At 37.1% G+C, this 16,532-nt stretch overlaps 2 protein-coding genes across 4 annotated transcripts; one reads left to right on the top strand and one right to left on the bottom strand.

The window, feature by feature from the left end:
• Positions 1–4,102, top strand: LOC133881392 (WD-40 repeat-containing protein MSI3-like). The gene is made up of 6 exons (XM_062320309.1): positions 1–420; positions 810–1,133; positions 1,236–1,379; positions 1,902–2,026; positions 2,675–2,770; positions 3,620–4,102. Exons 1-6 carry the CDS (start codon positions 88–90, stop codon positions 3,840–3,842), a joined length of 1,245 nt encoding a protein of 414 aa, XP_062176293.1. The 5' UTR covers positions 1–87; the 3' UTR covers positions 3,843–4,102.
• Positions 4,103–5,193: 1,091 nt separating this feature from the next.
• LOC133881391 (basic leucine zipper 19-like) lies at positions 5,194–10,382 on the bottom strand. Of its 3 annotated transcripts, XM_062320306.1 has the most exons (3): positions 9,946–10,373; positions 8,803–9,596; positions 5,194–5,527 (listed from the first exon to the last, which is right to left on the bottom strand). In XM_062320306.1, the coding sequence occupies exons 2-3, from the start codon at positions 9,581–9,583 to the stop codon at positions 5,499–5,501; spliced, it is 810 nt and encodes a 269-aa protein (XP_062176290.1). In that variant the 5' UTR covers positions 9,584–9,596; positions 9,946–10,373; the 3' UTR covers positions 5,194–5,498. The 3 variants fall into 3 exon arrangements, with proteins under 3 accessions (XP_062176290.1, XP_062176291.1, XP_062176289.1); XM_062320307.1 differs by having other exon boundaries at positions 8,821–10,382; XM_062320305.1 differs by having other exon boundaries at positions 8,803–10,364.
• Positions 10,383–16,532: the final 6,150 nt, after the last annotated feature.

Here is a 16,532-nt window from a genome sequence, read left to right as displayed (position 1 = left end):
CACCCCGTCAATGCATTCCCTCGTCGCCCAATTTCTTGGCGGGAAACCCAGTCAACGAAGCAAGAGCTCCACACACAGAGAGAGACCATGGCGGAGGAACAACAACCACAACAGAAAGAGGCTGCCCTGGATAAACAGGTGGACGAGGACTACGCCGTGTGGAGGAAGAACACGCCGTTCCTCTACGACCTGGTCATCTCGCACGCTCTCGAATGGCCGTCTCTCACCGTCCACTGGGCCCCGCTTCCGGTCCCACTGTCACACGCCTCCGACTCATCTCTCGCCGTCCACAGGCTCGTCCTCGGGACCCACACCGCCGAGGGCTCCCCCAACTTCCTCATGGTCGCCGACGCTCTTCTCCCCAGAGAAGCGTCGGAGACCAGGGTAGATGGCAATGCCGCAAATCCCATTGTCCCTAAGGTCAGTTTCTGGTACTTCCACTCTCATTTTCGAGAATTATTTTGTGGGTGCTTGGTATTTTGATGAATTATTTTTTGGGCACCAAGTGTTTGTTAAAATCTCTAGCAGAATGTGTTTGATTTCTATATTCAGTGTTTTAATTGGCAGAGGTGAGAGAGTGAGAGGCAAGGTACTTACATTGTTGTTATCAAGAATTGTCTTGTGGGTACTGAATATTTGGGAAATTTTCTAGCCGAACTTTGTGATGTGTACCTTTGGTGCTTTCATAGGCAAAAACGCCACTTGAAGAACTCCCCACCGCTCTTACTTCAAAAATTATTTTGTCGGAAATCAGTGTTGGAATTTCTACCTCAACATACGTTTGACTGTTTTGTTTGGAATGCTTGTAGGTGGAGATAACACAGAAGATACGCGTTGATGGAGAAGTGAATAGGGCGCGGTGTATGCCGCAGAACCCGGTAATTGTGGGTGCAAAGACAAGTGGGTCTGAGGTTTATGTGTTTGATTGTACCAAACAATCAGGGAAGCAACAAGGGGGTGATTGTGATCCTGATTTGAGGCTAAGGGGTCATGATATGGAAGGGTACGGGTTGTCTTGGAGTCCCCTTAAGGAGGGATACCTTTTAAGTGGCTCACATGACCATAAAATATGTATGTGGGATGTGTCTGCTGTGGCTCAAGATAGGGTGCTTGATGCGTTGCATGTTTATGAGGTAATTTTCTGAATCAATTTTATATGTTGGTAGTTGATGTTGGTGTTTTAGTCATGGTGCATCTGATACTTTGTTTATGGGTCTTGTAAATGTAACTAACAGGCTCATGAAAGTGTGGTTGAAGATGTATCCTGGCACTCAAAGAATGAAAATTTATTTGGGTCTGTGGGTGATGATTGTCGGTTGATAATTTGGGACTTGCGCACAAACCAACCCCAACATTCTGTCAAAGCCCACGAGAAAGAGGTGACTTAATCTTCAAACTATACATTTGTGTGATAGTAGTGGCTCTCTAAGTTGTTTATTGAATACCTTACTTACCTACCATGTCCTCTTTAGCGTCCCACTCTAGCTTTTCTGTTGAATCTCTATCAAATTTTCCACAATCGTAAGTATGTTGAGTTTGTTTTATTCAACTTATTTCATTTTTTTTGCTCTTACTGATAAACAATACGTTTCTTTTATTTTATTTAATTGATTCAATTCATTTTCAGGTCTTGAAGAAACCTTCTCCTTTTTTTTTTTCTTTTTTTTTTAATGTATATCATTTCTATCTGATAACTTGAATCCCTTAGTCGTCTTGTTATCTTGAAATGTGATCTTTGTTGCCCTCTGATGGTCTCTGTATTATCTCTCGTGTCATATATGTACAATCTCGAAGTGTGAATTTTGTTGCCCTCTGATTCAATGTACATTCCTGTTTCTCTTATATTATTATGTACTTAATAAGTACGAATTTTATTGATTACCTTTTTTGGGTGATCCCAGGTGAACTATCTTTCTTTCAATCCATACAATGAATGGATCTTGGCTACAGCATCTTCGGATACCACCATTGGTCTCTTTGATACAAGGAAGCTCAGTGTGCCGTTGCATGTTTTAAGCAGTCACACGTATGCCCTTTACCTAATAGATTGATATTAGATTTCAGTGTCATGAACAAATTATATGTGAACCCAGCTTTGTATCCCCTCTCTCTCTTGCTCTCTCGCACACGCAACCGATTCCTTCACCAATCTGAATAAACTTTGTTCTCATTCATTTATGTCTACAATTCAAGAGAATTCAAGACTCAACCTGCAAAGGAATTCACAGGGTTCACATTCATCTGTCAAATAGTCTTTCAATGCATGCAATGTCACTGAATGACTATTGCTGTCAAAACAATCAGCGATGCGATTTTTTTGCTGTGTTCGAATGCTTGCTAATTGCCCAAGATCTGGATATACAGAGTAAAGGGGGTTTAATGGGCTTTGAAAATGAAGTGATGTTTGGCTTATGATGAACATTTAGTCCATATATTATATTGAATTTGAATCTGTTGACAGTTAAAACTATTTTACATGTTTGTGACACTCTTCAACAACTAATGTACTAACTGATTCTTGACGCTGTAGTTCCATTTTTATGTGGGTGTCAGCAAGTTCTGGGTGAAACATGTCATTTCCTTGTTTCTCTTGATCTAATGTGTTATACTTGTGATGATCATATTGAAGTCAACTCATCATTTTTTTTTTGTACCCTTGATTTGCTTCTTATAGAGAGGAAGTATTCCAGGTAGAATGGGATCCTAACCATGAGACGGTGTTGGCATCGTCTGCTGATGATAGAAGGTTGATGGTTTGGGATCTTAACAGGTATTCGTATCAGAAATAGCTGCTAGGAATGTGCTTGCTTTTCTTTTGTTTTATTTGTACAAAAAATATATATTGTGTCCTTTTCTTTATATTATTTTTGTATATTTCTTTATGCAACTTTTGGTTGCTAAGAAGATTAAGGGAAACAGGAGAAAGCTTGGAAATGTTGTTGTTTTTTACTAGTTGTAAGCATCTGGTCCTTTTTTTTTTCCTCCATAAACAAAACAGAGCATCAAGGTCTCCCGACTAATTGGAATACTGTGAAGTGGATCGAGTACAGGACACAGGCACTTGACACTTCAGATATGTCTCATAAGGGGACTGACTTGGAAATTCAAAATAGTTGACTACCCTACTATTCAACCACAGCTGTTATATTTAGCTGCAGCAAGAAGGATTAGGGATGGATAATAGGACCTGATAAACGATCAGCAATTATTATCAGTAGAACCTCTTACTGAACATGTATCATTTATGCACCAACGCCAATTGTTCAAATGGTTTGTCATGGGATTCTCATTTTTTCTGATTGATGCTTTAGACTTCCTTTACTCCAGTCTATGAATCATGATTACAAACATGGAGTCGTGCATTATGAAGATTTACGAGTGAGGTTATGCATTTCATTATTTAAGATTTTTCTTGCTATTTTAATCTATTGTTTCAAAGTTGAGATGGTCTCATATTATACCAAAACTTCATTGAAATTTTGGAAAGCTTTTCTGGGCAGGAATTCTACAAACAATTGAAATTATGGACAAAATACTAAGTTTAGACTTTCTGATATGTTTGTGCGACTTCTACTCAAAATGTGTTTTGCCTCATCTGACCGATAAGTAATGCCTTCAGGATTGGAGATGAGCAGTCAGAGGGAGATGCTGAAGATGGTCCTCCGGAGCTTCTATTTTCTCATGGTGGCCACAAAGCAAAGATTTCGGATTTCTCGTGGAACAAGTATCAGCCATGGGTCATTGCAAGTGTGGGTGAGGACAACACTGTTCAGGTTTGGCAAATGGCTGAGGGCATATATCGTGATGATGATGACATGCAAGCAGCTGATGACTCACCATAGATGTGATCCTTGGGTCTAAAAGCAAACTTTAACTTCCAGCTTGTTTGGTTTAGGTAGGAAACATATCCGACTTTTCACTTGAAATGATCATCATACTCGAAAAATCTGTAGATTCTAGAGTTCATATATTGTCAATTTGAAACATTGTTAGTTAAGACTACTCAAGTTGTTCGTCTGATTTAAATCCTCTTGGAAGAGACTGATGGATCTTTGGAGGAGCCCTAGGCTCCACTTGTGATGGCAAACGATATTCCCTTTTTTTTTTTTTCCTCCCTCTCCCTCTCCCTCTCCCCATCCATGGTTGGTATCTCTAAAGGAAGTTTTCATACGGTCTTAAGTCATTATTGACTTCCTCTGTAGGAAACTTTGGTATGGCACATGCCGCACATCTGTGCACTGCGGAATAGGATTCTCTCCGCCTTCATTTCATTGTTAGAATTTAAAGCTTGTGCATGAAACAATATATATGTTGGTACATCATTTATATTTTTTAAAATACATGTCAATATTAACTTTATGTACACCGTTAGATGTACTAACGACAGGTTTGGAAAGGTATCAACTCCTAGTGTTAATATCTAGTGGAGCATGATGGTAATTTTCATGAGAAGCACAATCAACAAGGGATTGCGCCTATATATATTAAGTTGATTAGTTTAGCGCGGTTTGGAAAAGACATCCTAAAAAGAGCTTAATAATTATTGTTTGGAAAAAGTAGACATATCCTTTTAAACTATTAGGCAGTTTACAATATTTCTTCCAAATTATTAATTCAAGCAATATTCCTCTCCAAACTATCAAAAAAGTTAAATATACCCTCCCTCTCTCCTTAAAATGACAAAAGTACCATTACTAAAAGAATTTACAAAGTTCAAAAAAATATTTATTTATTTAGGAGTTTTTGTCTTTTTGAAAAATTTGTGAGGACATTTTTATCTTTTTGCAAAACAAAAAAGTACAATGCAATTTTTTGGTAGTTTGGAGAAAGGAGATGTTTTCAATTGAAAGTTTGGAGAAGATATTGCACAGAGATATGTTATTTGCACATAAATTGTACACGTCTTTTGGCATTTTTTATTTTTTTTTTTCAAAAAATAAAATAAAACACAGCCAAAAGTCATTGCTTTCTTCCTGGTGGAAATCTGGCATACTTTTGTCAGGAAAATGCCAAGAGCAGAAGCAAACTTCTGTTATTATATAGCAGCAAAGTAACTAGAATAAAATATGCTGGAAGCATCGGAAGCTGATTCTATCCTTCCACACAAGTCACAAGTTTGGACCACACAAAGTGAGATTTGTTCTCCCCGTCTCCCTCCCCCACCTTTTCTATCTATACTTAATTCAATGAATAGAATAATGGAGAAGGGAGAGGTTTCATATAGAATACGAAGACTGAGATTAAAGGCATTCGACTTCATAGAAAACCACAAACTTGGCCTCAACCATAAGTTCCACTGATACACATCAACTAAGCTTTCTGCTTTATCAAACATTACAGTAGAATAAACTTCATGAATTGGCCAAAACACCATAAAAAATATGAAATAACTAACCACATAAAGACCGGAGGGAAAGCTGATGCTGCAGTTCAACAAAACTACTTATTTGGAACATCCTATATGTCCTTGATAAAGACGCTGCCAAGTAATCAGCTCTTCAACTTGCTTTTGCTGCACGAGCCCCTCCTAGTAAAACAAACACCATATAAGTCAGGCTCATAAAAGGCTAACAAGCACAAACCCTACAGCTGTGTTCAAGTACATTACTTTTTTTTATCAACAGAGAAAAATAGAGATCAGAAGCATGGTCAAACTAGATATAGATGGAATCATTCAAAACACAGCAATCTCATATATATATATAAAATCTTTATAGTAGGCTAATCCCAAGAATGTATACACCCCCCTCCCCCCGCGGCTCTCTCTCTCTCTCTCTCTCTCTCTCTCTCATTTCAATAGAAGAAACCAACTAGGCCTTCTCTTCCTAGGCTTGAAAAGCTACTGGCAACTAAATTCAACTCCCTCAGCCATGATCGCAATGCACATTATAGGTTGTGGTTTCTTGAATTGGGTGAGACATGAAATAGATACGTCCTTTTTTAAGGTGTATGAAGAATACTGTTTAAATAAGGGAAAAATACTACAATGGTTCATGAGGTTTCACTTTTTATCAAATCGCTCCTTGATGTTTAAGAGTTACCAAATTGCTCCCTAAGGTTTGCAGCGCTATCAAATAACTCCCTCCATTCCCCTTCCGTTAACTTTTTAATGGGGATGGGTGACACCTGGCCATCAAGCCACATCATGCCCAATAAAAAGAAGACGTGTCCAGATCATCTAGTCAGCTACCTTACATAAGACACATGTCACACTGGATGTGCCACGTCGTAAAAATTGGACACGTCAAGTAGAACAAAAAAAACAACCCTCTTTATTGTGGGACAGGTGGCCTCGTGGCCAGCCCATTTGTTGTGGGAGACAACGACATGTGATGGTATTGTATACAAATCAAATCCGTATATGTTTTCTTTTGGAAAATGGTAAGCTTAGTGTATGAGATATTCATGTTGTCAATTTTTGTGTCATTAAGGCTCTACCACCTCATCAGCACCACCTGCAACTACCTGAAATCCCCATAGTCCTACCCCGCAAAGCCCTTCCATCCCTTGATGCTCGCGTCCTCTCACCACCTTAACCACCTTGAGCTCTACATGCTCATCCTCTGCCTCCTCATCACCTTCGCCCGCCAACTCCTCGTCTCCTCCAACCTCGACCCTCTCCTCAGAGGCCACACCGTCATCCACCATCATCCTCTTCCTCTTCCTATCCTTCCTCCCACTCCACCTTCCTTCCCGTCCCTCGGCACCCTCCTTTGCCTCCTCGACACCTCCATGTGCTTGCAGGGGCTTTGGGTGCTCCAGATCAGCCCCCCCCCCCCCTCTACGTGGATGCCTTCATCCCGAGGGCTTTCATCGGCTGCTTACGGAAGAGGAATGGAGGTAGTTATTTGATAACAGTGCAAACCTTAGAGAGTGATTTGACAACTTTTAAATCTTATAGAGCAATTTGATAAAAGGTAAAACCTCATGGACAACTTGAACATTTTTCCCTTAAATAAAAGACACAAGGACAACCTCATTCAAAGCAAAAAATCATGAAATGTCAAAAATATCAGAATGAAACTTTTTTTTTTGGGATAAGTATGAGAATGTAACTTGAATCTACTATAGTTGACATACATGAGAAAACAGATCCAAAATGGCGAAACTATTCTCTTTCAGGTTTGAATCTTGCCAAAGTTCGCTGCCACTACTTCTAGAATCTAAAATAATAAATTGAACTACATTGCAACTAACATACCAACTGTAAAAGTCCATGGGCCTTACTCACTCTTAAAAGACGCATTGAGAGAGGAGGGGTGTCCATGACTTATAAAGTCTACTAGACAAGGATCTCTTAGTAATGTAGGACACTTTAACACGCCCCCTCACGTATGGCATCTTTGGCCAAACACGTGCTCAACAACGGGAGGGAAATGCCCATCATTGTCAAAGGAACTTACTTTGATACCATGTAAAAGTCCATGGGCCTTACTCACTCTCAAAAGACGCCTTGAGAAAGGAGGGGTGTCCGTGACTTAAAAAGTCTACAAGACAAGGATCTCTTAGCAATGTGGGACACTTTAACACCAACTATGTATAAAGTAGAAGTATACATCAAGTGAGGTCAGATGATTGTTAATTGGTTAACACAAGCTCAGTCCTCTAATTTCCAACAATTTGATATAGAGAATCAAACCCCAGAGAGAGCTAAATGGCAGAAGAGTTTCATGAATCCAGCCTGGATAGAAAATCTTTGTATGGTTGCATTATGTTTGGGTCTTTATATTTTCTCTTACTTAACTCTTGTCAAGTCACTAAAGTCTTTACACTTCCACATGATGTTATATCATCTTGTTTTGCAGTTATGAAGTCTTCTGTTTCGGCATCCAGACTCCAGCTCCAGCCTGTACCTTATGGCCCACTGGTCTCCAATGTCTGAAAGTTCTCACCTCAAGAAAAATATCCTCAAACTCTTTTAGGACACTCAATCTGCTTGGAGACAGCCTAGTCCAAAAATAGTACTATTGCTAGTTTGTGCAGTTAGTTATCTTCCATCGTACACACAATAGCCCTTCTTTTTCCTGGATAAGTATGTGTGCATGGGATAAGAAGATAAATAACTGCAGAGATTAGTATATATTACACACGTACACTTAGCCTATGAGAATGACTTTTCTACTACACTTAGGATATTATAGACATTCTTTTAACATTTATGGCAATTGCAATAAAATATACGCATCTAAATATCAACAAACACCAATATGAGATATGCATGTTAATAAATGGATTTGAAAGACCTATAGGAAAAAGTATACAGAGGCATTTGCATTGCAAAATCTTCCTCACTTAAAGAGGAAACTAATAATAGAAGACAATAAAGGCCTTGTAAATTAAGAATACAACTCCTAGTGCAACCAAAATACATCCCTACTCATGAAAGCAAACAATAAGATTATAAAGTTGCAACAATATAAGACCACTACTGATCACAAGCTCATATCACAGCAGACCTACAATACAACTTATTTTACAGTAGCAAAGACAATAAAGAAAAAAATCAGTTACAACTAGATTACTTAACCCAATAACCACCCGTTCGTTGCCACAATAATAAGCTCTACACTCCTAACAAGGTATAGAAGTATGTCCCACAAAAAAAGAAGAAGAAGCTATATTGCTGTTAGAGTTTCTAATTTGCATAGTAAAAGCCTGCTAATGGGACAAGCAAAAAGTTCCATATCACAGATACTTTAATAAAAAGAGAGTAAAAATATGACATAAAGCGCCAATTAATCAACTTTATTAGCCTACACTCCATCCAAATAAAACCAAAAAGGAAAAGAACCGAAGTTTCACCTTTCCTCTTATTCGTACCGAAAGAATTGACATCAGATGCTACATCCCCAACACCACAACCAAGAAGCTCCTTGGATACCGAATTCTGATTCACCAAACACTGAAGATTCTCAAATTCACAGCCACTAAAACCTTGTTCGTTTAATGATGTGTCTTCACCACTTTTGCCAACCATAACTGGATTCTGACAATAGACCTGATCACCACACTGCATGTTACACGGGTTCATCACATATGCGCTTGGCATGTTCGCATGAGGCAAGTTTGGATTGGCTGATTTCTGATATGGAAATGATCCAATCTCCCCTTCAATCCTTCCTCGAATGTCCACAAGCAAACACTTCAGCCTCCCAATCTCCGTCTCCAATGCAGCTTGACCCTGCAACCTCTTCAACAACTGCTGATTCAAAGCCCTCAATCTCACAACTTCATCCTCCAATGATGCAGCTCGGGCCTTCTTCTTCTCACGGTACTTGCGAACTGCTTCCCGATTGCCTAAGGGGCGTTTCTTGCCTTTCTTTTCAGTGGACTCTGCAGTATCATCTGTGGAAACCTTGTCCTCAGATGGGACAGGCACAATTTGAGTGTGCACATGAAAACAGGTATGCGTATGTGAAGAATCAGGGCCGGATGGGTTACAAGTGTGGGTGTGAGTGCAAGCATGAGTGTCATTGAGAAGTTCATCAAAGAAACTATCCATTGAGCAACTGCCCGGAAAATCCCCCATGTTCGGACTTGAAAACACTTCATGGTTCGAGAAATCACGCTCCCCGTCCTCCATTAGGATATCCAAACTGCCACCAAACGAAATGCTAGATCTAGTGAAAGGAAAACCAATTTATGATTTTGAAGTTGACCAAGATGAAAATTTGAGCCCAATTATCCCTATTGACGGGAATTAACAAACACCCCGATGGGAAATTGTGGTGCTGGACAGATTCAAAGTCCTGAAATCAAACTACTAAAAGATGCCCAGCTGGGCTTTTGCACAATCAACTTCAAAACCCTAGAAACCAACTACATGAACACGACGAATTCAACCATTCCAGTCACAACCCATATGAAATCTCGTCGACAAAAACACTAAAAACCACTTCATCAAGCCAAAAATAACAGATTCTTAACAAGCAGGGAAAGGCTTACCATCACAACCTTAAACCGAATGAACTGCACGGAAGATTCCAACCATAGGCCGTATCAAATAATTCAATGCAATCAAGGTATCGGGAACTAAGAAGTGACGAACAAAATCGAAGAAAGACCCTGGCTTTGAAAGAAAATTGAAGCCCCAGAAAGTCGAAGGCGCGCTCAACATTAAACCCTAGGTAAGTGACTTGCTAATGATAATATCTAGTATCTACTATGACTTGGCAAGACGAAAACAAAATTGGACGTACCAGAGAGAGAGAGAGAGAGAGCGATAGGTTCAGAGAATCCAGAGGCTCTTTTGCAAAGTCAAGAACCCAGAAAGCCCTTCACTTCCAATTTGGCAATTTATAGGTATTTGGGATACTCTAGGTGTAAACATTGAAAAATCAAGGACGAGGGTGTGTGGGGTTCAATGGTTCATGTCAGCTCTGATATGATGCATATATCTTTGATCTCCACCGTCCGTTACTTGCATGTCAGATTCTTAGGCTAAAAGTATTCTCATGGAGATATGGCTCGTCGTGTAGCTGCTTACATCTTACCATTTCCAACGTGGTTCCACAGACATCCTCGCACGTGAGACCTACAAATACAAATATAAAAGCTTCAAAGATATTCCTCACTATTGCCTAATGGTGGCCATTAGTGCATAGGTCAGAATAGATTATTTAAATAATAGAATAAACAATAAAAAGTGATAAAGTTAATCAGAAAAAAAAGAAAGATATTAGAACTTAAAAATAATTATGTTCTTACAAATAATAATAATAATAATCATTTTGGTTGAAGTAATTTTCATTTCAACAACTAAAAACTAGTAGTTGTTTCGGTATAAAAAAGAAAAGAAAAAAAATAAAATATACAAAGTGATCAATTGTATGCACTTACTGGCATAAGAAAATTTGCAAAATTAGTCCGTGAAATTTGAGGTTGTGACAGATAACTCTATATGGTTTAAAAAGTAACAAATAATTTCATATGGTATGCTTAGGGCTGTAAATAGATCAGTCCATTCGACAACTCAATCGATACCCGCTCGATTTAGTTTATTCGAATTCGAGCTCGATACTGTAGAAACCCGTTCGATTAGTAAGTGATACATATCCGACTCGATCGACAAAACTTGATAGGGACTCGCGAACTCAGCTCGTTTAAAAACTCGATCCAATCGCTCGTCTGACTCATTAGCTTACATCTCTTGTATATATAAACAAATATATATTCATATATTACTAAAAATTAGTTATATAAATTTAAGCATGTATAGTAGTAATTAAGTAATATATGTTACTCAATATTTATATGTGTTTATTAATTAACATACTAACTAGCTAGTTTATAAACTAACATATTATCCAGTTAATTAATATATACTAAGTAAATATAATTAACTACATGTTACTCTCTCTCTCTCTCTCTCTCTCTCTCTCTATATATATATATATATATATATATATATACACACACACACACACAAACTAATAAACATATAGTATACTAGCTAAGTAAATATAGTATTGCATAAGAATACTTTGATAATAGTATTTAGCATATTAAACTAACACATTAAGTTATTAACAACTAGTATATATATATATATATATATATATATATCACAACACATATGGTAAATAATAGTTAGTTATATATTACTATAGTTACTTAGTTATTTAGAGCATGTTAGACTTACTATTTGCTCACATTATACATATACTATAGTTTATACTCTCTAGTTATATATAATAAAATATTATTAATCTGTTGCTTATAGACTATAATTATGTACTATATTTTATAATATGTCTTATATAGTTACACATTATATATTTATGCTATAAATAAATGTATAGATGTTGTTTACAAATTCGGGCTTGAACTCCGCTTTGATCGTACATTAAAAATTTTAATTGCATAGTTCAAGCTCTAATTGAGCTTGAGCTTAGCTTGTTGAGTACCTTTTTTTTTTTTTTTTTTTGACATGTCCACACAAGAGAGGGGAGGGGGGATTCGAACTAGTAACCTCCGCTTCATAAGGCGTGGTCTCCAGTCAATTGAGTTATCTCTTGGGGACAACTTGTTGAGTACAATTTTTAATGTCACATCAGCAAAGTTGAAATAAAGTGAGATCAAAATGTAATGTATAACATTTCTCTTTATAAAATCAATGATTTTGATGAAGTGATCAGAAATTCTTTTTTCCTGAAAGAGGAGGCGAATCAAGTATTTTGAAAAAAAAAACGTAATGATATTCTTTGCACTAAATTTTCATACCAGCTAATGCAACATATATTTTAAGTAACTTTTCATCCTAGTCACTTAAAAAAGAAAAGAAAAGTATTAGCCACTTAAACATGTCACATCAACCAGTGTGCAACTTGTAGGGGTGTTAGATGAGACCAGCTTCTTGTGAACTCGATTCGGTGTCGGTTCAAAAAATAAATGAGTTGTTCGTGCACACAATAATATGCTCGTATATTAAATGAGACATACTCATATAAATTCGGCTCGACTCGGACAAAGCTTATGAGCTCGACTTGTATAAGTTCGACTTGACTCGTTCGGCTCGAATCGTTAGCTCGCTCGTGTGTGTCTCTCTCTCTATATATATATATAGTATTCATATATTAATAATATATGTATAAAAATAAGTTTTATAAATATAAGATTATATAATTATAGTGTATAAATATTAACATAGTAAACATAATATATGTAATACTACAAACGTTTTATTTAGAATGTAAAATATTGATCAAAGTTAAAATTGTACTATATATATATATATATATATATATATATATATATATATATATATATATATATATATATATATATATATATATATATATATATATATATATATATATATATATATATATATATATATATATATATATATATATATATATATATATATATATATATATATTATTGAACTCGGCTCGAGCTCGAACTCCTTTTCTATGTATTTGAGTCGAATCCAACAATCTCAAACTCGGCTCAATTACAATCTTTGCAACTCTTATAAAAATGTAATGCGAAGATAAGCATTATTATACTATTATGGAAATGGAAAAGATTACCATTTTAATGCCGGTGAATAGAGAGAGAGAGAGGGAGGACCAAAATCAGTTATTAAACCAAAATATGAGTTGTCCTCAGCGCGGTTTTCTTCTTAATTTGTCGTCGTTTACACTAATGGAAAACTTGTTCCAAACGGCAAAGACAATTATTCTTGAATAATTCAACCATGCGTGCTTATTGCCAGGAAGGTACGGTGGTGTTAATCTAAACATAGGAGAAAAGATAATGACAGTTTGTTTCATGAATGGCCAATTTGTCAACCAAATTATATACTACCTAAACATGCATTGTTAAAATATATATTGGGTTTCAAAACTAGGTTTGATACTTTTCTTATTGCTAGAATACGTTACTTGCTATATTTGTGGTAGCATATTTTCGAAATATTCTTAACATATTACGAAAATATTCTATGTAACGTCCCACTTTTTACAAAAAAAAGTGTAAGTGAAAATTTCGATTTTCACGTGACATTACGATATCATCAGAGTTAAATATTAGCAACGTAATATTTTAAAGACTTGGAAACAAATAACACGTCAGAGCTGACTGAATTACCCCTAGGCATTTATTGAAAATCATCTAATTTCTTAATGCTAAATACATCGAAACAGGTGTCATAGATGACACGAAAACATACATAAAACATCTACGACATACAAATACTTCTCTAAACATGTTATGTTCAAAAGCACGTAAATACAAACAATTACAAATAAATACAATTAGCTACAAAACGTTAGCTTTAAAATCTTAGGATAATTGCACCGTTGGTCCCTGTGGTATACCATAATTATTTTTCACTCCCTATGGTTTAAAAAGTTCACTGGAGGTCCTCATGATATGCAATAATTACAAATCGATCCCTGGCGTCAAATTCTGTTAAAATTTTTAACAGATTCCGTCAAATGCCACGTGTCGCCAATAAGATGACGACACGTGTCTATCGTAATAAAAAATATAAATTTATTAAAAAATAAATAAAAATACTTATTTTTTTATAAAAAAAATTCAAAAAAAATTCAAAAAAAAAAAAAAAAAAGCTGAAGGGGTGGCCCAGCCACCCCTTTGGGGGTGGCCTAGCCACCCCCAGCCACTGGGAGTGGCCGCGCGCCACCCCCAGTGGCTGCAGGGGGTGGCGCGCGGCCACCCCCAGTGGCCGGGGGTGGCGCGCGGCCACCCCCAAGGCCCAGGGGGTGGCCCGAAGGCCACCCCTAGATCTACTAAGGGTGGCCTCTGGGGGTGGCGCGCGGCCACCCTTAGAAGATCTAGGGGTGGCCCGAAGGCCACCCCCAATGGCCTGGGGGTGGCCGCGCGCCACCCCCGGCGACCTCTGGGGGTGGCGCGCGGCCACCCCCATGGGCTATGGGTGGCCTGGCCACCCCTCCATCCCCTTTCCCATTTTTGTTTTTTTCTTTTTTTTTTTTTTTAAAAAAAATAAGTATTTTTTATTTATTTTTTAATAATTTATATTATTTTATTAAAATTAGACATGTCAGCGCCACGTGTCATCAATAAAATGACGACACGTGGCGCTGACGTGGCATTTGACGGAATCTGTTAAAAATTTTAACAGAATTTGACGCCAGGGATCGATTTGTAATTATTGCATATCACGAGGACCTCCAGTGAACTTTTTAAACCATAGGGAGTGAAAAATAATTATGGTATACCACAGGGACCAACGGTGCAATTATCCCTAAAATCTTTAAGCTAGCATTATCTATTTCTTCATCTTCAAGGCTTGCACCAACAAATATGTGATTGCGGATGCTTTCACAATCCCATACTATATTTGTATGAGTCAATAGTCCCCAATAACATAATAAAATACTGATTTATTTAAAAACATACAATACATCAATATGATGACCGTTATATATTCTTATACGTACTCTATCTCATTAATTTAACTCATTGGCACGGACAGCGACAACTTCCCAATTTATTAATATTTTTACCATGAGTAGCGACGACTTTCCCATGCCGTTGGTAGTGACAACTTTCCAACATATATTAATATATTTACCATGGGTAGCGGCAACTTTCAATTCCCATGCCATTGGTAGCAACAACTTTCCAACATATATTAATATCTTTACCATGGATAGCTACGACTTTCCCATTTATTATTATTCTTACTACGGGTAGTGACGACTTTCCAACATATATTAACCATTTCATTAGTCATAACAGTAATATATACATATATAACAGTAACATATACATAGTTTCAAACAAAACATGTAAAATGCCAAACAACTCGCATAAAATTAAATAAAGTAGAATCAAAACATTATCAAAGACCACCACGTATCATCCCCAGTGAATAAGAAATACTCACAGTCTTTTTGTGCAGTCTCTTAACTCATCACCTGCAATAAATATATACATATACATAGGATATTAACATCATCACTCATAAATCCTAATTATATTCACATGGGTACACTTATCACTTTTCTTTGGAAAGTCAGCTATATTTATTATCATGAGTTTTAAGAAACTCAACGATATTGCCATGATTTTAATTTAAAGGAATCCAACCATTAATCCATGAGCATACTATTAGTTTAAAGAATACTCATTATATGCTTAAATTTCAATATTAATTTTCAACAACCCTTAACAGAATTTCGTTCTCGAAATTCATAAATTATGCTACGCATAATGTTTCCTTTAGGAAGAAACTATGCTAAGCATTCTAAGCACCTACAAGCGAACAATGTGCACAAAAAATAAGGAAACCACATATGAGTAACATGCAGTTAGGAGCAGAACCAAAATCTGTGCTATTAAGGGGCGGAACTAGGATCTATGGTATTCGGGGGCGCTATAAGCACATAGCATTCAAAACACGATGGGGGCAAAACTAAAATAAGCTACTTTCACGTTGGGGGGGGCAAAATCAAAAGAAAACTTTTTGGGGGATGAAAAATTAACTTGGGGAGGGGGGTTTGCTAGTAAGAAATACATACTTTAAGGGTTTTTCAAAAAGAAATTGGAGGGGCTGAAGGCCCCCACACTTCTGCATGGATCTGCCCGGGCCTGCATACAATTCTTGGGGGACAGTCTTAGGTTGGTAGCTCTTGGGGACCGTCTTAGAATGGTGGTGAGGGATAATATTTAAAAGCACCATTCAAACAGGCCAGGAAGATCTGATAGGGCTCTATATAGGAGAACAACTAGTACTACGAGGTTGTCAAGTTAAAGATGGCTGTAGCAAGAATTTGCATGTGTAAATTTCTTCTTACATGATTTTATCTGAAGCAAATTGGTCCAGATGGAGATTAGTGCATTACCGACTTGTTCAAGAAATCACATCAATTGTAATACCAAGGCAGAGAGAGCAGCAAATAGTTTCTTCTTAAATTAATATGACTTAGAACATATATAAGTAATGCTTATTTTGTATGTATATAAAAGAGTTTAAATAAGAAGTCCAAGTCTCCAACCTGAGACATGCGAGAAATTTTTTTTGGTAGGGGCAGTAGACA

Source organism: Alnus glutinosa, chromosome 11 (genome assembly GCF_958979055.1).
Source record: "Alnus glutinosa chromosome 11, dhAlnGlut1.1, whole genome shotgun sequence".
NCBI lineage: Eukaryota > Viridiplantae > Streptophyta > Magnoliopsida > Fagales > Betulaceae > Alnus > Alnus glutinosa.
This window is presented reverse-complemented; position numbering and strand designations above follow the sequence as displayed.

Excerpts from the sequence above, each read along its gene's own strand:
- LOC133881392 (XM_062320309.1), top strand. The coding sequence starts at position 88 with ATGGCGGAGGAACAACAACCACAACAGAAAGAGGCTGCCCTGGATAAA. Across the intron at positions 1,134-1,235 it reads ATGCGTTGCATGTTTATGAG|GCTCATGAAAGTGTGGTTGA; the intron begins GTAATTTTCTGA and ends TGTAACTAACAG. Across the intron at positions 2,027-2,674 it reads CATGTTTTAAGCAGTCACAC|AGAGGAAGTATTCCAGGTAG; the intron begins GTATGCCCTTTA and ends TGCTTCTTATAG.
- LOC133881391 (XM_062320306.1), bottom strand. The coding sequence starts at position 9,583 with ATGGAGGACGGGGAGCGTGATTTCTCGAACCATGAAGTGTTTTCAAGT. Across the intron at positions 5,528-8,802 it reads CGGTACGAATAAGAGGAAAG|GAGGGGCTCGTGCAGCAAAA; the intron begins GTGAAACTTCGG and ends TTGTTTTACTAG.